Source organism: Penicillium cosmopolitanum (assembly GCF_028827165.1).
Source record: "Penicillium cosmopolitanum strain IBT 29677 chromosome Unknown utg000009l:1.0-9042332.0:1.0-9050551.0, whole genome shotgun sequence".
In the NCBI taxonomy this organism is placed as follows: Eukaryota; Fungi; Ascomycota; class Eurotiomycetes; order Eurotiales; family Aspergillaceae; genus Penicillium; species Penicillium cosmopolitanum.
In genome coordinates, this window is record NW_026622679.1 from 3378817 (window position 1) to 3400285 (window position 21469).

Genomic DNA, 21469 nt, shown 5'->3' on the forward strand with positions numbered 1-21469 from the left:
GTACCATGGTAGTTACCATATGACCTTTGATGTTTTTGATGTATACACTGTACTATGTAGTATGTACTCTGCCGTCACACAAAGGAACATCTATTCCTTTTACTCCATAAACGAGATGACTAGGAGGGCATTCAGGGGGCGGATTTTCGGGTATGAAATCATTGGCAACCCACTTTGTCACAGACAGATGGAAACTGGCCACTGGCCCCTGAACCCAGAGGTCCAATGCTACTGGTAGAAGTGCAACTCCATAAGGTAAGGTAAGGCGCCGGCAGCCCCGTTGGACACGCTAATCATTCACTAGTGGGCTTAGTTTCCCTGATCGGCCCTTCTTCACCCCCCTTCGACGTTTCTCAACACCGTGTTCACTCTCTTCAAACAAACGTTCTGTACAGCAATCTGCTTGTATAGCTTCGTTCTACCTCCGTCGCGCCCTCGGTGCGCTCAACGCGTTTTGACCTCTTCTTCCCACCACAATTGCGCCTGCCGGCCACCTTCCCCTGACCGCTTCGCTTCATCAACAATGTCCGACAACAACGCCCACCCTGGGGTCCGCAGCCTGCTGGCCAAATTCGAAACTGGTGATAGCCCTATCACCTCGCCTCCGTCGCGTGGAAGAACACCTGTGCCTTCTGATACTCCGGGATCCTCTGCACCAGGTTCCTCCGCAACGCGTCCACTTTCTCGCGTCCGCGCCAGCTTCGTGACCGTCGAGGGCGCCATCCAGTCAAACCCGGGTTCGCCATTGCGAAAGACTAGTGGACGAAGTGACAGCCCCGGAATCTTCGGGCCGAAGATCAACCAGGAAGAGGTGGAGGCACGTCGACAGAACGTGATCTCCCCGACACCCGACGGGAACAATAACAACGGCCAGGCCAGCATCATGGACCAAACTGTCAATGGAATCCAGGAAGGAACCGCGGCTTTGAGCCTAGATGGGAATGTCAATGCCAAGGAACAGCCTTCATCTCGGGTCGTGAGCACGTCTTCCGTGGAGTCTGCATCCTCGAAGAAAGAGGAGCCTGTTGCATCTACGTATGTGCCTGCGGTTACTTCTAACCCTGCGGCGCAGCCAGAGAAGCCGGCACCGAAGACGGTGACCAAGAAGCCATCGAATGTACACGCCACAAAAACTACTGCACCGAATAAGCCTGCCTCGGCCGCAACGTCAACCACCGCGAAACCCACGGCCAGCGCTACTGCAAAGCCCACCTCGGCGCGCGAATTAGCCAAGGAACGAGCCAATGCGATTGCTCATAAGTCAAGCCGGGCCTCTCTCAACCCAGCTAACAAGACCGCTACGCGAACAGCTCGCGGTACAACCCCCTCTCTAAGACGGCCCCAAGGCATCGTCTACCACCGCCCCAAGCAGCAAGCCCCGATCGAAATCGCCTACCAGGCCTGCTCGCCTACCATCCTCCGCGACTGCATCAACCGCGGCGTCTTCTGGTAGATTGGGTGCTGCGGGTCCCTCAAACGGACGCACCACGACCACTGCTTCAACTCTCACACGCAAGCCGTCATCCCTCAAGAGTGCGGTTAATGCACCCCCAGCGCGGGGTACTACTACTTCGGGTGTTCGAAGACAGTCGTCTCGAGCCTCTCTTGCCGCACAGCCCGCACAAGAGCGCCCGAGCTCTCGGACTAGCGACCACGGCTCTAAGCCCGTCAACGAGGGATTCCTCGCCAGGATGATGCGTCCGACAGCCAGCTCGGCCAGCAAGACCCATGAAAGGCCCGAGGCTAAGAGCCCTCCAAAGAGCAACCCTGCTCCATCCAAGGCCACCACCCGACGAGTCTCAGGCCATGGCGCGGTCCAGTCGAAGGCCCAACCCGCAGCTCTTCGTCCCCGGAGCGAGAAGTCTCAGCCTGCCGCCAAGGAGACTCCTGTTCTTGTAAAGGATGAGGCAAAGCCTGTGGAAAAGAAACAGGATAGCGAAGAGAAGGAGAATGTGGACTCTATTGCCCCCAAGGTTGAAGAACTGGCCGTGGGAGCACAGGAGGATACTATCGTCGAGCAACCTGAGCTCGAAACTCCCGTGGAAGAAGTCACCAAGAAGGCTGAACCCGTTGAAGCAAAGGAAATTGAAGTTCCCACTGAAGTTGTTCCTCAACCCGCCGCTGAGCCCGCCGCTGAGCCCGTCGCTGAGTCGACTGAGTCCAGCACCAAAGAGGACGTCACAAAGGCCCCCATTGAGGCCCCCATTGAGGCCCCCATTGAGGCCCCCATTGAGGCCCCCATTGAGGCCCCCATTGAGGCCCCCATTGAGGCTTCCATTGAGGCTTCAGCCCCAGTAGAGAGCAAAGAGGAGGCGATTGTGCAATCCCCGGCACAGCCAGAGGCAACACCAATCAAGGAAACCCAACCCGAGGCCGAAGTGAACGCCAAGGAAGCTAGCGAGGATTTCACCAAGCCCAATGCCGTTGAGCCGGAGAAGCTCGAGGCCGAGATCTCTGAGGTCCCTGAGGTCCCTAAGCCCACCGAAACACCCGCCCAGGTTGAGGAGGACGTTCCCGAGTCGATCAAGGATGCTATCGTGCCGGAGCTCACAGCTCAGTCTGCCGATGAAGCACCCGCGAAAGATTCTCCGGCCACGATTGAGCCTACTGCTCGCGCTGAGGAACCTGTCACCCAGGCTAAGTCGGATACTGTTGATATCGACTTTGCCAACCAACTTAGTTAGATCATATCTTTCGTCCCCACTTGCATCATTACCCTCTCGTCCGCCTGGGCAGCCCTTTTTTTCTACTTCTCTTGTGCTATACCCTTGACCTTTCTCCTCCCCTGTTGATTTTGTCTCTCTCCTCTCCTCCGAGCCGTCTGACATCTCTACTTTTTTGTGGGAGTTCGTTTTCTTCTTTCAACCCAGTCAACATCCTGGATTATCTTTTGATGTCTAGGACATCAGTGTGACTTGCATTCTAAATTTTTTTTTCTCCGTGAGCATATGGCTTTTCTTGAGCGTTTCAGAGCATTCTTCGGGTTCAGCATACTATTTATTGTATTGTATTCTTGTCATTTACCACCAAGAGACGGGCTTTGTACGTTATCACAATGCTAGTTTCTTGATTTATTCCAACTTCTCGTATCTTATGAATAGTAGAGCTAGTCTAGCCATTGCCCAGGTTTTTGCACAACTTGCGTTTACAATCAGAGTCAAGATTTTCTTTCACAACAAATCATGCATATTTCTCATCATTTCTATCTTAGCTATAACCGTCCTGCGGTTATGCAGACCACAAGCATACTAAGCTTACATTTCACACCTCAGGCTAGCCTCAAGAAATAAATTCCAAAGAGAACCTTAACACCGCATAACATGGAACACGCAGATCAAACAATTTGATCAACAAAAACGCTTTCAAAGAACCCGGACAGGAAAAAAAAAAAATCCTTCAGGATATGATGACAGAATGCTAATCAGCTCGAGTGAGCAAAGCCTTTTCTCCGCTTTAGAACTTCTTTTCCAACTTCTTGAAGAAGCGATTCATCCCGCTCTCCAATTTATCCGCCTTGTCCTCCAGCTTGCGGCCTCGGGTCCCAAGGTTCCTCATAGACTTTTGCGCGTGTTGGTATACATGCGAATTGGCCTCTGTTTCGGTTGGTCTGTAGAGTTGGTTGTGGACATCATACTCCGACGCACCGGGCTGTGTCTGCTGCTGTGCCTGCTGTGATTTATCATATGAGAAGTTCGAGTATCCGGCAATTTGTACGGCTTTGTTGGGTTGATGAGCTGGTGGTGATTGTGGCGAGCCATATAGTTGCTGCTGCTGAGTATAGAGGTGGGCGTTGGGGTCTTGCGGTGGCGGGGCAAAAGACATTGATCCCGGCGTGCTAGGCTGGAAGGATTGTTGATATGAGGGTATTCCTGGGCTTTGGATCGAGCTGCGAGTTGAGAGCGTTGCTGGGTTGGTTAGGCCCGCGCTTGGCGGGGGCGAAGCGTATCCTGTTGCTCCAGTTACTGGTGCGCCATTGTATGAGATACCCTGTGAAGCTTGCGGGCTTGTCAGAGCGGCCATTCCCACAGCTCCGCCTACCTGCGATGGCGGGGTATATGGGATGCCATGGTCAGCTGCCACCGCCGCTGCGAGACCGGTGCCATTAGCTCCATCTTCTGGGGGTGGAGTCTTTTCGCGATGTTTGATCGGTTCTGGGGCTGCAGGTGCGGCTGGGTTGTAGGGCAGAGGTGCGAAGCTCTCGGGTGTCTTCTGTTCCAGTACTGGGGATTGCTGTACCGAGCTGGATTGTTGTTCGTCGGCTGTTGGTCCGCTTGGAGGCGGTGGTGGGAAGCTAGGAACTTGTTGAATCCCCTGGACAGCGGGTGCAGCTCCTAATTGGATTTCGGAGCGCGAGTTGCGTGTCTGGCCATTCTGGTAGGCTGGATCAGTCACGGCGACATTCTCAAGCTGCTGTACGACCGAGCTCATGGGTTGTTCTGACTGAGCAGGGCGATCTGTTTCCAATTGATGTGTAGCCAGGACCCGACCAATTGTGTCTAGGAATTGATTTGAATCTTCCAGAGTCCAGAAATAGATGTCGAGTGTGTGCAGACGTAGGAGGCTATGACGCTCGTTGCGGGGATCTCCACTCGGGAGCCGCCATTCATAATGGGCAGGTTGGTGCGGCGAACCCAGCCCATCCACTGTCAGAGTGCATTGGGTAGGGAACTGGGTAGAATGACGGATATGGACATTCTCCAAGCCTCCATGGAATGCATCTTGATCAGATGTTCCTGGATTGTTGGCAATCTCGATTCTTGCTTTGTTGTCGGCATCATCGTGGTAGATATATAGATACGAGCCCTTATCAAACCGGTGGTGTAAAGGCTTTGGGGTTGGCACCGTGAAATAGGAATGAATATCGGCGAAACTAGAGTGTTGCCTTGTCAGAACCCCTCCACATTACTACGTCCTATGCGGGGAAAGTTAGCCTCGACTCACATGGTGAGTAGACGCTCTTCGCCTGGTAGCGGAGGCATAGTTGCGGTGGTTTATTGAACCAAGGTGGTCGAAATGCGAGGGGGAGGGGATTATATGGGAAGAGGGAAAAAAGAACTCACGAAATAATGCTGCCTTTTTAATGCACCTGGAGGGGCCAGTGTTCCTCCTGTTAGAGGGCTTCTGCAGCCGCCGAGAGTAGGTGTGTGATGAGCAGGCGCTAAGATGTGTGACAAGGCTAAGTCGCCGGTACTTCTGGATAGCAGTGGATATATGCGGTGGAGTAAGTACCCAATACCTCATGGAGCTGTACCTGCTGGGCTTGGCGTGTGTATACGTCGGAACCCGGAGCCAGGTTTTTCCGAAAATTTCCATCCCAACAGCGCGCTGTGACGACCAGCTCTACACGTCCCCATTCCGTTGCCCATCCACGTCGAGGTGCTATTTCGAAAACCTCGAGCCCATTCCTCTAACAGAAGGGCCCGAACTCTTGCCTGGTCCACACCGCGTGTTTCGCCAGCCCCCCGACCTCCGCAACTTTTCTCCGAACCACCCGTTCCAAAAGGGCCAATTGCGCCTACCCTTGATCAAAATGTCTCTCGTCAACCTCGCCCACGTGTGTTCGCACTTGAACAATGCCACCAAGGCCCGTCTCAGTCTTACCTCCATCCCCAACAGCAACCTCCACCTGAAGCTGTGCAACGCCCTCCAGAACTCCGGCTACATCTCCTCTGTCGTCCGCGGAGGTCCTACTCCTCCCCCCGCCCACCCGATTCTGGGATACCCTGCCGCCAACGATGAGGTGGAAGGCATTGAGCCCGTCACTCTGGATAATGTTGCGTCGCGACGCCTCTGGCTGGGTCTTAAGTACTGGCGCAACGAGTCAGTCCTTGGGAAGGTGAGGATGGTCAGCAAGCCCACACGACGAGTTACAATCGACGTCGAAGGCCTGCGACGAGTCGTGCGTGGTGAGGATTCTGGCTATGTGGGCGGTCTGCGTTCGCCAGGCGAGAGTCTCTTCCTCTCGACAGACCGTGGTATTCTGGAGGCCCGCGAGTGTGTGGAGAAGAAGCTCGGTGGGCTGGTTCTGTGCCGCGTGCTCTAAGCGTGTCATAACTATACTGCGTGCGACTTGCACCGGTACAATTACGCCTGTTCTGGTGGGCGGGAGAAGTGGATACACCATCCCGATGTTTCTTTTCTTTGCATTTACCCTGGAGTTTATTGGTTTGTCGCAGCGGGGCCCTCTCTTGAAGCCCGATTCATTTTGATGCGACTGGAATAATTGCCTCGATCGAGGATCTGTATATTAGATGTTTGCGTTTATCGCAGTCCCCGCATGACGTGGGGTGGTCGCGGAGCTTTGAGGTGACGCCATGTATAGACTATGACTTGAAACAGGTTCAGATTCATTTTTCTCAGTTCAAGGCCGGTTCAATTCGGTTCCCCGTTATGCTATGTACTCTACTGTCCTTACGGCTTTCCAGCAGCTTGTAGTTGTGATACGGAATGTGACGGCGCATAGTTCTCAGCGAGTCACGGGCCTAGTCGATCACTTGTTAGCCGCCTGGTGCCAGCTTCCTTAACCTCAAGCAGAAACCCGCTCCCTAGAGTTGTGCACGCTTACAACTCATCTCACGATGGCTGCAGATATCTTGAATTCGAAGAAAGTCCTTATTTCTGGGGGCACTGGTTTTGTCGGCTCCGCCACGGTACGTGCCCTTGCTGCAAGGCACCCTGGGTGCGCCATCACTGTCATTGATCGGAGTCCGCCCCGGGCAGAACATGCTCTCCCAAAAACGATCCAATGCATGCAAGTTGATGTCGCGTCAGCCGAAGAAGTGAACAGGGCTCTTCAAATTGTTAAGCCCAATATCATTGTCCATGCTGCGGGCATTATACCATCTGTGGTGGACCGTTTCAGCCGGAGGCTGGAGCGTGAGGTGTGGAAAACCAATGTCGAGGGCACCCGGAACATGCTAAGCGGAGCTTTGGAAAACGATGTCGATGCTTTCATTTACACCAGCTCTTGTTGTGTGGTGACGGACGATTTGAGCACGCCCTATTGCAATATCGATGAAGAGTGGCCAGTGTCTCATACATCCCTCATCTATGGTGAATCTAAGGTATTATAACAACCCCATCAAGACCTCGGTTCAATAAACCAAAGAAATCGAACATTTGTTAACAAAAATGAACAGGCTGCAGCGGAGGCCCTGGTTCTCGAGGCAGATAGCAGCCAAATGGCCAGCTGCTCCCTCCGCCCCTCAGTCCTGTGCGGGGAAGAAGACTATCTGCTGGTCCCTACCATTCACGCTTGCATTGCCAAGTACGAAACGCCCTTTATTATCGGAGATGGGCAGAACCTGTGGGATGTTACCCATGTGAGTAATGTCGCCGACGCCCATATCCTAGCCATGGAGAACCTGATGACCTCGCGCACGGCTGCTGGCGAGGCATTCTTCATTCAGAATAATGAACCGATCACTTTTCGTGATTTCTGCCTTGCTATCTGGAGTCATTTCGGGCATAACCCACCCTTCGAACTTCGAATCCCGGAAACATTGGCCTACGTCGCAGGGTTTCTGTGTGAGATGTTAACCTGGGTGACAGGCACCTCCACCACCTTAAGTCGGGGAAGCGTTCGAGATGCATGCGCCGTTAGATACGCCAGTGGTGAAAAAGCCAAGGCGATTTTGGGATACGAGGCTCGGATTGGGATGGAAGACGCGATTCGTTTGAGCTGTGAGGTAAGCAAGACAGAGAAAAGACCCAAAAAAAAGAATCGCCCGCTATCTTGTGGTTACCAAAATATCCGGGACGGAGAGCTGACAATAGGTATTCAGGAATATGCCCGGCGTATCGGAGTTGTACTTCCCGCTCGCCGTTAATAATTTCAACAGACCAGGGGCTGCCGGGGCGTTGGTTGATCAAGTGCATGACGAACATCCAGATAAACTTTCTCGCTCTCAGCGATGTTTGAGGAATAATACCCTGCAATTAAAACCGATCCCTATAGGTACCCAGCCTCCATTGACTTCAGAGGCGCTCGTTAGCCCATTTTGGTCCTGTCTTGCCACCACCCGCCCCATCGCTCGACATCTAGAAACTGGGCTTGCGCAGAATGTAAGACATTGGGCCGTCCATTGGGCTGCAAGCTGATCCCGAACCAGACATACCCCAGGCGGCTCTCCACCGAAAGTAATATGGAGAAAGGTCGATCGCGGCCGGAATATCTACATGGTCCATGCGTTGATTGGGCGACAACACTATTGCCTGCCCGATCATCGCGACCCGGCGGAAGAGAACCCAGTCAAAGTTGAGGTTAGGTAGTATGTACGGAGTACAATATCACATACCTGCCGAGGTGGATGTTATGCCCGTCTGAAGGTGTGCATCTGAGTTCCCTCGACGTCACGGGATTCTTGCATATGCTTCGCCTCCACCTTCAGGCTCACTCCATATCTTCTTCGTTGCAGATCCCGCACGTCGTAGTCAAGCCATAATGAGCCAACGAGAATCGACGCCCGACCCTCAATCTATGCTCTCATACCCAACTGCTGCCCAAGCCCATCTTTCCAGTGACATTATAGCACCTAGGTCAAAGTGGCGCGGTCTGCAGTTTGTATCTGTACCCCCCAAACCATGAAGATCAGCGCCGTGAAGAGTGATTCCACCCCCTTCGATCACAGGTGGGTAATTAATGGTGGATACAGCCCCCCTCAACGTTCCAGAGCCGCCCTAGGACATCCTAGTCACGTCGAATCAATGCGTCTTGCGGACCGGACTCCAACCTCGATCGATCCAGATCTGCCCTGTTGAATGTATGCATTTTGTGGCACAGGAGGAGTCGGGGATGGCCCCTGTCAACATTATGCAATTGGTCTCTGCCAAAGACCAACGCCTAGCCCACGGAAGTACTATTTGCTGAGATTGGCATCTCCACTCTGGGTCTGAAAGCTTCCAGCGCGGCTCTTCATCCACTTACGGAACTGGATTTGCCATACCAGTCCAGAAGCAGGCGTCAGGCACACCTACCAGAAATGATTGCCCGGGCTCTCCTGTCCATATATTATTCCGGACTCGACCACCCTGCGCTTCTTTTACGTCTGCAGATTCGTCCACCTGCACCCTACTACTTACCTGCTTCTTCTGCCTATATTTCCCCGTCTGTTTCCCACACTTCCTTGATCTATTATTATTCATTGCCACGGCTACCCAACCTCTACCCATTCAATCCTCATGGTGCCTGCCCCCCCTTTGACGGCCGTACCAGCAGGCTTCCAACCATTCTCCGTGACTCCAGCACATTTTGGTACTCGGGTCGGTTCAGTTGGCAGTAAATTGGATATTTTGTCTCGTCACAGGTCAGCACCAAGCAACTATTGCCCCGTTTTCACTTACTCTTCTCCTATGCACGCCTATCTATTTTTGGTGCAACAACTCGCTCATACATCCAACAGCACTATGGCTCAGCAATCCATGTACGCGGCACCGGGAAATCCTCCCGTCATTCATCGGCAAAGGTACTTCTATACCATAAACATTGGTCTTTCCCTCCTGGGCTCTGAAGGCGGAATGCGATCCTCAATTACTCTTGCTAAGCGATATAAAAGGGCACCCTCGGCACCTCGAGCGTACGGCCTTGATCACAACCGTCAACTCCTCCTTGGACCCATAGAATTCGACCCTCGGCCCCCATACCCTGGAACCCCCCTGGACAGCCACGGCCATCTTGTGAACCAGCCCATGGGACGTTTATCCTATCCTCCTACCGGACATACTCTTGCACCAGTCCCGGTGTACCCGGAATGGAACCACCCCTCGCATATGCCCCATGAGGCTCTTCGCCATGATGTCAGGCCAATCAACCCACCGGAGAGCCCAGAATACATAGTGGAAAGGAACAGCCGCCGAGCTGCCGATGTAACTCGAGGAAGCCCGCAGTATCATTCCCAGAGAAGGACCTCCAACCGAGATGAATTTGATGGCCCGCACCAAATCCTGGACGTTCCTGCTACACGGAGCCTCCCTTCCCGGGAGGAGGAGCTGCCCCAGCTTCCCACTAATCTTGACGCCGCAGATCAGGACAGGATCCTGCACAAAGTTAATGATCGTCTTTCTCAGTGTGCCTTTGACTTCTTTGCACGATACCAATTCCCCATTCCACTGGAACAGGATAAGAGGCGAGTCCAGGTCCCCTCGGACCGTGAATGGAATGAGTGGGTGCATCTCTTGCGGAGACTGGCTACTCGACGACGCATCCCGCGCCATGCCCTCCACAACGGTCAGATCAAGCAGTTGATCACTGTTCTCGAGAACTCTTTAGAGATGCGTCATGCTGCCAAGCACAGCTCTCGACCTGTCAAGGATGACCGTAACGTGCTGCAGCTCATCTCTGCCGGTACACAGGTGGCCAAGATTCTCAAAGATTCCGATGCCATGCAGTTCTTCGATGTTCTTTATGTTGACACGGAGAAACTGATTCATGACCGCCGACGCCGCGTGAGATTTGCAAACCCTTGAATCCACAGGAGGAACGGCCACTTTGACCCAGGTTTTTGAGGCCGATGGATAATCCCTTTTTTTTTGTTTAAACCGTGGATATTATTACCCCCTGGACCAACCCTTTTGCTGTTACCCCTTTGATCACCTACGTGGAACCCGCGGAGAGCCTCGCCGTTGATGAGGCTCATGGAAATTACCTTGTTGGACTGGCTGCTATCCCTTTTTGCGCCCCCGCCGCTGATGGAATTTTGCTCTGGGTATTATCGGTAGTGTGATTCGCTTTCTCCTTTGATAGTGGACTGAGGAAATAATGACCCTGCCGGGCCTCGCTTTTGGGTAGACGATTTATGCGTCTGGAAGAACGACAATCACGCACTGCTACGAGCAAGCTTCTCAAGTCTTGCATCCCTTCTCATCTTGATGAGCTGTTTTGAAGAACACGTTCCCCTTACGGGGCGTCACCTCCCTTTGAGCAGCATGGATACAATTGGTTTATGAAACTACGACTTAATGTGTGTTCGGTTCTTAATTTATCCTGCTTTGTTTTTGGTTGTGAATTACGAATTCTTGCTTTTGTCACGAGTCTTGTTTTGTTTTGGGCTTGGCTGTCTTCAATATATTCTTTTTCGCTATTTTTCCACGATTTAATATTGTGAGGAAGGTTGGTTGTTTTGTTTTGGAGCTGTTATCTGTTATGTATGAATCTTGTTGGGTTTCTATTCATTCCGATGAACTAATTTCTTAAGTGGCTTCGGGCTGCGAAATAGTCCATCCCCCAAGCTTAGTACCTAGTTCATGAGGTCAGGACATTATATTCATGGAGATCAACCCAAATGCCATGACTTGAATATAGCTTTCGTACCTTCGTTTGATTTGCCACCTCGCTTCATATACAGCCGCGCACTACTATTTGAAGCCCAGCGACCAGCCCTGCCGCCTCAGTTTCTCTGACCTTCGAAAGTCGTTCTGAAGTTTCCCGCAGTGCAATTTACCCTTCAAACTGAAAATACTATAAGCACCGCAAAATGATATTTGTTGTAAGAAATAATGACTTTTTCATGTCACAATACTAATTCAGTGAGAAAAACTAATATCGGGTGCCCGGCAATGGCTAGTAGTAGTAGGAGTGGACACACCTTGCAGTTTTTTCTGTAACTTCCCTCATGCTGACAATTACGCAAGTATAGTTATGAGCTCGTGCAGCACTTCAATCAATAATCAGAACTCGCCGAGTGAGCCTAGTCTGCCTGCATCCAAGGCTCTGGACAATGATGACTTCTGAGCTGTTCCCAACCGAACTTCACAAGCCGAGCCAATTTTCTAGTTATGGCTTAATGAAAAACAACTTTTTCAATGTAATTAAATTGTTGCGGAATAGCAGTCCAATTGCCCCGGAGCCCCAGTACTTTGTATCTCAAACTGTTACCTCTGAAGAGATGAGGCGTCATATCTAAGATGATCTGTTTGGTGATACTCTTCAAAACGAGGGAGAATTATTCAAGTTGTGCTATTTTCGGGAACAAATATGGCCCTAGATAGCTTGCATGTTTTCAAGTTGGTTAGGAGAGAAATGTGTCGTTAATACACTGATCTTTTAATAGTGTTCAAGGAAGAGCCGGATTCCGTGCGTGGACTCGGATGATAAAGAAATTCATGCTACAAAGATGAACTATCAGAGCGCTTAAGTTTATAAATTACCGAGATACTTTGAATGAATGGGTTTCAAGGTATTAGGTAGAAAAGTCATTAATCAAGAGACTCTATAGAATATACGTCCGAGCTAAAAAGAAAGGCAGAAAGAACTATTCTGGATCCTATTTCACTGCCGCAATATAGACCTTGCACAAGACCCTTGGAAAGGCAGTATCCACACCACTGCAACCATTGTCAGACCCAGTCATTCCCTCTCCTGCGTCCTCGAAATCATCCGTGCACTGGACTTCGTGCTCCCAGCTCAAACAAATGAACGTTCCAGGTCCATCATCACCCTCTGTATAGACACATGGGTATTTCTTGGCCTTATCGTTGGTACCTTCATTGAGTTCTTCGAACTTGATAGTTGGTGGCCATTAGTTTCGGCTCGCATCATCATCGGCGTCAATTTCCCCGTTAGAGTGGCACCACTTGAAAGATTCTCCAACATCATCGCCATCCTCATTATCGCGTACGTAGACACTCCAAGTAGAACTATCAGTGTGATTGATTATACCAATATAGATTTCTACATCAAGGGGCTCCTGTAGTTGCCGCCGACGTATCTGAGGTTGTCGTCTTTGTCTCCTTTTCTTCAGGGGTAGTGGTTGCAGAAGTCATTTTTCCCCAGACGTTGAGGATGTCATTTCAGTCTCACTATTTTCGGTGGTAGTGGAAGAAGCTGTTGTTTCTGTCGACTCTGAGGTAGACCCGGAAGCCAAAAAAGTGGAGGTTCGCCTGTGATAATTCGTGGGCAGAGTCGGTCACAGAATTGAAAACAGCGTTTCAAGGTTTCAAGAAAGGCACAGCCATAAAAGACATACCGTGTAGGTAGATGTCTCAGTTATCGTCATACTTGATGTCTAGACTAATCTGTTCTATAGATTTGAACGAGCAGAATCCCGGTCGGACCTGGTATGACCGGACAAAAAAGGATGACAATAACCCTTATGCGTACTCGTCTTTCATTTGTTTACCCCCTGGTGGTACATTACTCCAGTGTATGTCAAGACTCAAATATACCTTGAGCATGCCAAGGCAAGGTTCTATTGGCCGAACTTTGAAGAGGCTCGGAGGAAGCGGTCTTTGACGTTGTAAGATATTGTTATTTTGGAAAAGAATTTCGACTTAAGCAATTGTTGTTTATCGGTCGGTCGCATCCATCTTATACTATATACTATGTTTATGGAAGCGTTTAGTTAATATGTGCAATTTCAAAAAAGACGAATTAAACTTGAACGACTGCGTAGAAATTCAAACACTCCCGGAGTAAGTGGTGTCTCTTGTCAGTCCAGGTGTTGTCACCTGGCTGGTGCCACTCTTGTCAGCTCCTGCCTTTTTCTTTTCCTCCTCCTTCTCCTTATTTTCCTTCTTGGCAGCGATTTCTGCGGCCTCCTTCTTTGTGGGCCTACGGGCCCAAATTCGCCGGCTGGTTCTGCATTAGTATGACACGATACCCCAAAAATGTAACATTACAGGAAGATACTCACGAAAAGTGATAGATATGGTGCTTGGGGTTGTTAATCTCAGCACGTGCTTTTGCGACAAAAACCTGAACTTCCTCGATACTCCATGGCTCGGGGAGGCCGAACTTAGTGAGCAAATATGTGGCATATCCGTCCATCCCGGTCTTCCACATATGCCAGTTGAGACGACCAGCTTCCTTCAACACAGGGTCCTTTGGCCAAGGGCCAATAGGCCATCTGTATACCTTTTCGTGAAGATCAATGAAGCCCGCCTTCTCAATTTCTTTGCGCATGGTATCGATGGTGTCGACAGGGCGTCCAGATAGCGCAGCTGCACCGATGATGTTCGGTCCCCAGCTTGCTAAGATACTGTCCTCGGGCAAGCTACGGTCGTCAGAAAGTACTTCACAGCCACCTTCAAACTGCTCGAACCAGCCCCCTGGCTCCAAGTTCCTAGAAACACAAGAAGTCATTAATTTGCTTCGCCTCACATTCCATCGCAGCTTACTCGTAGCACTGTCTGTAGACATTATCCCACTCAGCCGCATTGAAAGAGCCCAGCATGAGACTCATGTGAATTAGGTCAAACTTTTCACGCCATGTCCATTCTTGGAGAACATCGTCGACTTCAAGAATGCAGTTGGGTGGCATCCAATCAATGGGCGGAGGGTAAAGATCAACGCCGCGAACCTGGGCTGTTGGGGGTTAGCATAAGTTCTCGTAAAGCTGGAAGATGTAGGATATGTTTACTTTCGGGAAACATGTCCGCTACATCGCTGGATTTTGGAAGAATTAGCCCGGATTCCTACTGCCGTGGTATAGGATAGGGCTGACACTCACACTGCCCAGCTTCCTCGGCCAGTACCGACATCAAGAATGCGCTAAATCCCAGGAGTGTCAGGACATGGAAAAAGGTAAGATGGCAGCATTGTAAAGAGATACCTTCGGATTTTTGATTGGGGCTTGAAATAGGGGATTATGTGTTTCCGAATCCATGACCAAGGATACCAAGTGCCTGGAGGTGTCAGCATCGATGCCATGACCCTAGAGGGTTAGATGACTTACCCTGCCTCAAGTGCCTCGAATTGCCGCTCATCGGAAGGACCCCTGCGCTGAAATTAGAATGTCTTGTTGGTGATGATTGCCTTTAAGACGCTGCAAGTACCAGTATTTGCCTTCCCGAAGGGTTTGATATCTGGACATAATCATGAGTATATAGTGGATTCGACTCGCTGTTAGGATATCACGTACCGTCGGCCATGATCCATCACTCCCTTGTAGATGGAGGAAGCGAGAGATGTGGTTTCTCTATCGTTCAATAAGGTCAGATGGTCAAGATGGGACTGGGATTACCAGGATAGTATAACCAGAGAACATACGATTGGAAGTCGCTAGGCTCATATTCATTTTCGATCTGATAAAAAAAGTCGGGATCCTAGAGCGACCGTGGAAATAAGCTAAATGGGCTCGGTCAATTCGCTCGGACTGCGCTTACGACCGCGATTTTCTCTTCGGCCTCCGACATTTTGATGGCGGGATGGCGAAAGCCAGGTAATGCGACTCTAAGTGATGAGCGTACAGGACCAATAAATCGGGAGGTTTCTCAAGTTATCGCGACCAAAACACAAAGAGGATGAGAAGATACAAAATGGCTGATGAATGCGGGGAGCGGATGCATCATTTTAAAAAGCACGGAGAACCACGGCCCAGAGAAGTGGGCAGACAAGTGGGCCCTCACGTCTTCTGGGGTTTCAATGCAGGTTCGACCCGCCACTAACCTAGAATTCTTTTCACTGGAACAGTAAACGATCCAGTAGCCGATCCCTCCTTCATCAAGCCCTAGAGGAAAAGAGCCGTGATACGCTTCAAGGCAGCCTGTCGCGCACAGAGTCACAGAGTCCTTTGCTCGCACCGGCACAAAACCAAGGCTAACTTTTCCCGACCGCGCCCCTTTCCTCTTTGGGCCTTGACTTTCTTTCGTATTTTGACGGAAATCCGAGCACGAGCAAGCGGGAAAACGGACAAGTGGATTTTTTTGATTTGCGGGTGCGCCCGCTGGATCCATTCGACAAGCGACGTGTCATGTCAGTGAAGAGCGCACTGGCAGGCGAATTGACAGAGGTCCCTGTCATGCCGGATAATATACCCACAACAATGCCATTCAGATTCCAAGGTTGTTTCTATCTTATCGAGCGCGCACTCCGGTCTTGTTCGAGTGGACTGCAAAACTTCGGACGATCTGAAAGTGCATAGTGGCGCACAAAATTTCATACTGACCGCACAAGATGCACGTACCGCCTATCCGTGGGTCTCGATGTCTCTTTCAAAGTTTGTGAAGATAACTGCGCTACATAGGCCGAGCTGCATGACCAAAGTACATATTAGTTCCACTCTGCCACGTTTTGGTTGGTCCCCCACGGCTCCGGAACGTAAAAAGTACTTTGAGGTCCTGTTGAGCTTGCGGTTTTTCGCCAAATCCTTGCACATACAGGATCTTCATACATCCACGGGAATCCACGTGTCGTGGGATTAAACTATTGATTTACAGGCGCTACTGCCTGACGGGCTGGGTTGCATCTGATCTACGGCATTTGTCGATGTTATGGGCTACCCTGTTTGATTCTCACTCCCTCCAGCTCCTGGTCGACCTGATAATGTGTGTTTTGACTGCTTGATGTACGGCAAGCCTGGGAGCTATTGGCTTTCCCGGTATTTTAGATATCCCTCAATCTTCTGATGCTTCTGGTAGAGTCACGGTCTCGTGGTCCTCAAAAGTATCTACACTCAATCTGGCACAACCAAGCTAATTCTCACCGCGGAAAGGTCGAGCGTAGTATTCAAAGAATAGTTATCTGGGTTGATCAGCAATAGAAAGTTTGCCACCATTATGATCTTATGCTTATTTGAGTGTTTGAAGATAGATTCTCGGCCAGAAAATTCTCCCCCGGAGGCAATTTCCAGGTAGCAGGACCTCACCCAAGAAACTTCCGGGATCGACTAAGATCTGCCAAAAGCTTGTCATATAACCTACACGTAGCTAAGAAAGGTCGCGTAATTAAGAGGATTCCATATTGAAAAAGAAATAGCTGGTTGGGTATCCTTGAAGCTAGTTGAATGATTTGCCTTTCTATATTCAGATAGGCAAACAGAAAGGCAAGAATCTAAATAATACTATCGTACTATCTCCGGCTACCAGCAGTTTCCAGTACCCGGGACAGAAATTACCATGCCCATAACTCACCCATGCGAGAATTAATTTAGCTTTCATCACTGTCAAACTTCTCGCCAGCAACGTGAACCGTAGCGCTTTGACGGCGGATAGCTTCCTCGAGATATTCCGGCTTGAGGTTGCCGTGCTTGTCATAGCGGTATGGCTCATGAATGGAAATGCTAACGCAGTCAAAGACGTTGGTAGACTTCTTGAAGATGGCATCCATTTCCTCCAAGGAACGATAGCGAGTCTCAGGGAAGAAGAAGTAGACACAAGGGAACATGAAAGCGTTTCTATCATAATTAGTTTACGCTCTGAGTCAGGAAATACTAGCCTGGAGGTGGGAACTTACATAACAGCGAAGATAATATAGGTCTTATATCCGATGCTGTCGAACGCAACTGGGGTAATCATGACGACCATGAAGTTGAAGATCCAATTGGCACTATTGGGGAAAATTTGTTAGACGATATTTGGTAGATATTGCCGAAGGAAGATGCAAAAAACGCTTTCATACCTAGTAGCCAACGCATTGGTCGGGGCACGAATTCGCAAGGGCACAATCTCAGCGGGATACAGCCAGGTCATTCCGAGCCAACCGATAGCGAAGAAGGTGTTGAAGACGAAGAGGAAAATTGCCTGTCCGATTCCGGCCTTCTTATCATCGAGATGTGTCAAGCGGTAGTTGCAGCCTGCAAGAACAGCCATTGAAATCGACATGCCAGCAGCCTGAGGCACAAAATTAGCTCCTGCCACGAATCAAATAAGAATACGAGGAATGATTTACTCCGATAAGCATCAGCGGACGACGTCCAGCCTTTTCAATAATGTAAATGGGAATAAAGGCAGCCATAAAATACTCGGTACCGTTACAGGCGGCCAGCAGCTTGGGAAGGCTAGTACCGCCCAGACCGATTTGGGCATAGAGATCAGGAGCCTAAAAGATGTTAATTGAGACATTCCTTACCCGCGGTTCGAGAAGCTGGCACCGGGTAGTACTGACATAGTAGGTGATGAGATTGATTCCAGAAATCTGCTGAAACATCTGGTTGACGTAGGCGAGTGCGACACGGTGGAACTCTCGGTATTCGCTCATCTTGAACAGACTTCTATAAGAGCCCTTATTCATCTCCTTAACGGTTTCTTTGATAGCAATGAGTTCATTTCTGATAAATGGGTCGTCGCGATCCTTTTCGTTAAGAGCCTCGAGGATCTCCAGCGCCTCGTCATCTCGGCCTTGCATAACAAGCCAACGTGGGGACTCCGGAAGATTCATGATGGAGATGAAGATGATGATGGCAAAGAGAATTTGGAACGCAAGTGGGAACCGCCAAGCGACTTCTTTCTCTCCAATGAACGACATGCCTATTTACTAGCTGTTAGTATTCTTGCTAGAATATAACCACTGGGGAATTCGAATTACCATAGTTGATCCAGTAGCTGAGGGTAATACCACCAGTAATAAGGGCACCTTCAATCATCACCATCTTTCCACGATCGTGGGCCTTTGATGACTCGGACTGCCATGTCGGAACCGTACTTGTGTTCATGCCGTTTCCAACACCGGTGACAATTCGACCAATGATAAATTGTGGGAGATCGTATGAGGTTGATTGTAGCAGCGCTCCAGTAGCCATCGTGACACAACCACAGAAAATAGTCTTTCGTCGACCGAGGGGGTTACCGATAAAGATAGTCAAGATAGCGCCGAAGAAACATCCTAAATTGTATGCTGCGACGGCAATTCCTTTGTTGGTACTGCGCGTAGAGATGAGGCTTGAATTGCCTTCAATAGCTGGGTCGTCGGGGTTGATATCTGGGAAGTACTTGATGAAAGACGGCAGGTCAAGAATACCGCCAGTCACACCTTGGTCATAACCGAAAAGCCTTGTTAAGAACTTGTTAGTTGCAAGGAAATAGAATTTAAACTAGATATTCCAGAAGTAACATACAGGAAATCAAGACTACCAAGAGAACTGATAGCCAAGTTCAGAGAACGGCCTCTGAAGCCGAAGAACCTCGGCCAGTTAAACATGTTGAAACACAGCACGCCAGGCGAGAGTCAAAGGAAGCATTGAGAACAAGAAAAGTGAGCCTGACAGAGACAACAGGTTATATACTGTATCCACAACTCCATTTAAGCCCCCCGGATTAACAAATTCAGTAACCCGAGGTGACCGGGGTTCTACAGGGCATGGGGGGAAGCCAAGACGCTTGGAGGCCATCGTGCGCAGCGGGGATGGGCGATTCCACGGTAATAGGATTTGGGGGCGGCTCAGCCGTCAGATTGTAACTGGTCCAAATGCCCAGACATTCACCTGCTGGTCAAAGTACGAAACACTTGGCGGTGATATGCCACTGCTTGGCAAGCGGCATGGCACAACTTGGCGGCCTTACTTGGAAGGGAATTTGCCAATGACTAGCGTTGATGGATTTCATTTTCGGCTTTAATCGGAAAATGAAATGAATTTGCTCAGGTGGGAGCCCTCGCAGTCCATACTTCGTAGAGTAATTCGAGTTGATGGAAGCTCTCTAGGGCTGTCGTTACCTGGGACTGAAGTTAGAAAACAACCAATGGAAAGTGTAGATATCGAGTGGACCCAACCAACCAAACACCCGTCCAGCTGACAATGAACTGCTCGTACAAATGGAGAGAGCTGAACATGGAAAATGTGACGCAACACCAATCAGATTGAGCCAACATTGGCCTCATCCGATCAATTCATGGCGCTGGTCGATGACATACGCCAAAGGGTGGTGTCGCGCGGGGGCCACACGATCGAGTGAGGCCAAGACGTTGCAACCGGGGGGGGTTTTCTCGGCATCAGCCACGCGAAGGGCGCCTGGTCTTGGCTCAGCCATGGCACCGGGGAAATGATCCATTCTGCCCACGGGGAAATGAATCATTCGGCCCATCATCAAGGTCTTGGTCCAATTGAAACCAAGAGAAAGATTCTTGGAAGACACAAGGCAGCTTGAATCAGGCAATGAGGTACATCGGATGAGGCGCATGTTCCTCCATGCTAATGCCAGATGGATTGCTTGATTCTCTCGACGATGATTCTGGGCGTTTGGAATTCTGCGATGGCCATGCGGGCGAGTCAGAAGCTGGCGATTGGTCTAGACGGTGGACTGCAGTAGCGACAGCTGCTAACCTAGATCTGTTCGCTGAATTCCGCCCTAGGCTCGCTAGCCTCACTGCGTACTCCCCTTTCCGGGATTCTCATTCTTTTCGGAATTTACCCGGGCATCGTAGAAGAGGAGTCATCTGAGGTCGATCGACCATTTTGAGAGAGCCCCGATGAGAGTATACCGATTGGCGCCCAGTGCCCCAATGCGCCCCAATGCGCCCCCAGGGTCGTGGCATCCCGGCAAAGGCGCTTTGTGATGCGATTGAGGTTTTCCGAAGCCGGCTAGGCGCACCGTGGGTAAAGCTAAAGAGCTTCCGTTTTCTCCCAACCCGACCGGAGAACCATCCTCCCCGGCGTGCCAGAGTCTCGAGCCCACGGGTGGTATTATACCTCCGGGTGGCGGTCCTTTGGCCAAAGCCACGCTGGCTCGGCGTCGTCACTGGCAAAATCCCTGGAACGTGCGCCCGCTCTACATGTTGCGACTAACTTGAGTCTCAAGTCTCATCGCCAATGCACACCAGGTGGCTTTCGTGTCGTTTGAGTCACACAGCGCGTCTTAGATTCCTCCGCACCGGGAGATGCGCCAGCCTAGAATAGAATCCGGCCCTCTACATCGTTGAGAGACCCCGCCGAATCAACTTCTAGGTTGAATAGAACCAGTTAGATGCAAGGATCGGCCCTGTTAATCTCCGTCGCATGTGCTCCTGCAAACCTCAACAAAGAAAAGAGACCCACGTATTGTTGGATTTGATCAAGACATATGATAGGTCGCCGGCAAATACTTTTAGACGCGGCCGATATTAGACCAGATGACTTTGATGCGCCCTTTCTCTCGGCGAAACTTCCCAAATGACATATGTGGAATTGAAGTGAAAGGTAGCTAGCTCCTCGCTTGGTGCCGGTGGTCTAGAAAAACAAGCGACTCGGTGTCTGAGCGCATACCTGCTGTGGCAGCCCGGAAAGGAAACCCGCACCTGTCAGGATTTCTCCGCGTTTTACAGAGCTGATCTAGTAGGATTTGGATATTCAAGGGGATAGGAATACTAGGCTAGCAAATTAGGGTGTTTAGGAGTGGATCTGAAACGGGGCAGCGCTGTAAAAGGATGTTGTAGATCCTCGACGGCCTGGACTTACTCCGTGGAAGAAATTCGTTGTTCCACAGTGCTTCTTCCACTGCCTATGTAATTATTGAGAGGACTGTGACGTCGGTGGAGACAGCTAAAAGAATACTTTATCCGATGGTGTAGAACGTATAAGCAGGTACTAGCAGCAGCTACATGCCATCAGAATTACCCTGAACATATGTGACTTGCATATCGCTGGGGATCGCTCCAGACCTAGTGGCGCTAAGGTCAATGGTGATCTACATTTTTCGCGACCGCTGTGAATTACCTTCAAAGGGGGCTAGCCACTCGAGGGTTTAGCATAATAATGACCACAGGCCTGAGGATGGATATACCCTTAGAAATGGGCCATCGCTGTCTAGCAAAAGATTCTAGAAACAGATTTGAAGCAGATCATTT

The 21469-nt window shown here is 50.3% G+C and overlaps 8 protein-coding genes across 8 annotated transcripts; 4 read left to right on the forward strand and 4 right to left on the reverse strand.

Annotated features, from left to right (window-relative positions):
* Positions 1-523: 523 nt before the first annotated feature.
* On the forward strand, positions 524-2684 carry N7509_009373 (uncharacterized protein; the record flags this gene model as incomplete). The annotated part of the gene is given in 2 exon segments (XM_056634010.1): positions 524-1316; positions 1336-2684. The coding sequence occupies 2 exon segments, from the start codon at positions 524-526 to the stop codon at positions 2682-2684; spliced, it is 2142 nt and encodes a 713-aa protein (XP_056484630.1).
* A 769-nt stretch (positions 2685-3453) lies between these two features.
* N7509_009374 (uncharacterized protein) lies at positions 3454-4979 on the reverse strand (the record flags this gene model as incomplete). Its single annotated transcript, XM_056634011.1, has 2 exons — positions 3454-4870; positions 4942-4979. The coding sequence occupies 2 exons, from the start codon at positions 4977-4979 to the stop codon at positions 3454-3456; spliced, it is 1455 nt and encodes a 484-aa protein (XP_056484631.1).
* A 551-nt stretch (positions 4980-5530) lies between these two features.
* Positions 5531-6043, forward strand: N7509_009375 (mitochondrial 37S ribosomal protein uS8m; the record flags this gene model as incomplete). Its single annotated transcript, XM_056634012.1, has 1 exon — positions 5531-6043. The coding sequence occupies one exon, from the start codon at positions 5531-5533 to the stop codon at positions 6041-6043; it is 513 nt and encodes a 170-aa protein (XP_056484632.1).
* A 535-nt stretch (positions 6044-6578) lies between these two features.
* Positions 6579-7829, forward strand: N7509_009376 (uncharacterized protein; the record flags this gene model as incomplete). Its single annotated transcript, XM_056634013.1, has 3 exons — positions 6579-7064; positions 7140-7688; positions 7785-7829. The coding sequence occupies 3 exons, from the start codon at positions 6579-6581 to the stop codon at positions 7827-7829; spliced, it is 1080 nt and encodes a 359-aa protein (XP_056484633.1).
* Positions 7830-9405: 1576 nt separating this feature from the next.
* N7509_009377 (uncharacterized protein) lies at positions 9406-10464 on the forward strand (the record flags this gene model as incomplete). Its single annotated transcript, XM_056634014.1, has 1 exon — positions 9406-10464. One exon carries the CDS (start codon positions 9406-9408, stop codon positions 10462-10464), a length of 1059 nt encoding a protein of 352 aa, XP_056484634.1.
* Positions 10465-13392: 2928 nt separating this feature from the next.
* N7509_009378 (class I SAM-dependent methyltransferase) lies at positions 13393-15129 on the reverse strand (the record flags this gene model as incomplete). The annotated part of the gene is made up of 11 exons (XM_056634015.1): positions 13393-13567; positions 13629-14057; positions 14113-14299; positions 14355-14380; positions 14445-14485; positions 14547-14619; positions 14670-14711; positions 14770-14799; positions 14856-14912; positions 14984-15039; positions 15100-15129. The coding sequence occupies 11 exons, from the start codon at positions 15127-15129 to the stop codon at positions 13393-13395; spliced, it is 1146 nt and encodes a 381-aa protein (XP_056484635.1).
* A 1732-nt stretch (positions 15130-16861) lies between these two features.
* N7509_009379 (uncharacterized protein) lies at positions 16862-18850 on the reverse strand (the record flags this gene model as incomplete). Its single annotated transcript, XM_056634016.1, has 7 exons — positions 16862-17108; positions 17168-17260; positions 17333-17544; positions 17603-17752; positions 17819-18180; positions 18239-18702; positions 18768-18850. 7 exons carry the CDS (start codon positions 18848-18850, stop codon positions 16862-16864), a joined length of 1611 nt encoding a protein of 536 aa, XP_056484636.1.
* A 674-nt stretch (positions 18851-19524) lies between these two features.
* Positions 19525-19731, reverse strand: N7509_009380 (uncharacterized protein; the record flags this gene model as incomplete). Its single annotated transcript, XM_056634017.1, has 1 exon — positions 19525-19731. One exon carries the CDS (start codon positions 19729-19731, stop codon positions 19525-19527), a length of 207 nt encoding a protein of 68 aa, XP_056484637.1.
* Between the last annotated feature and the right edge of the window lie 1738 nt (positions 19732-21469).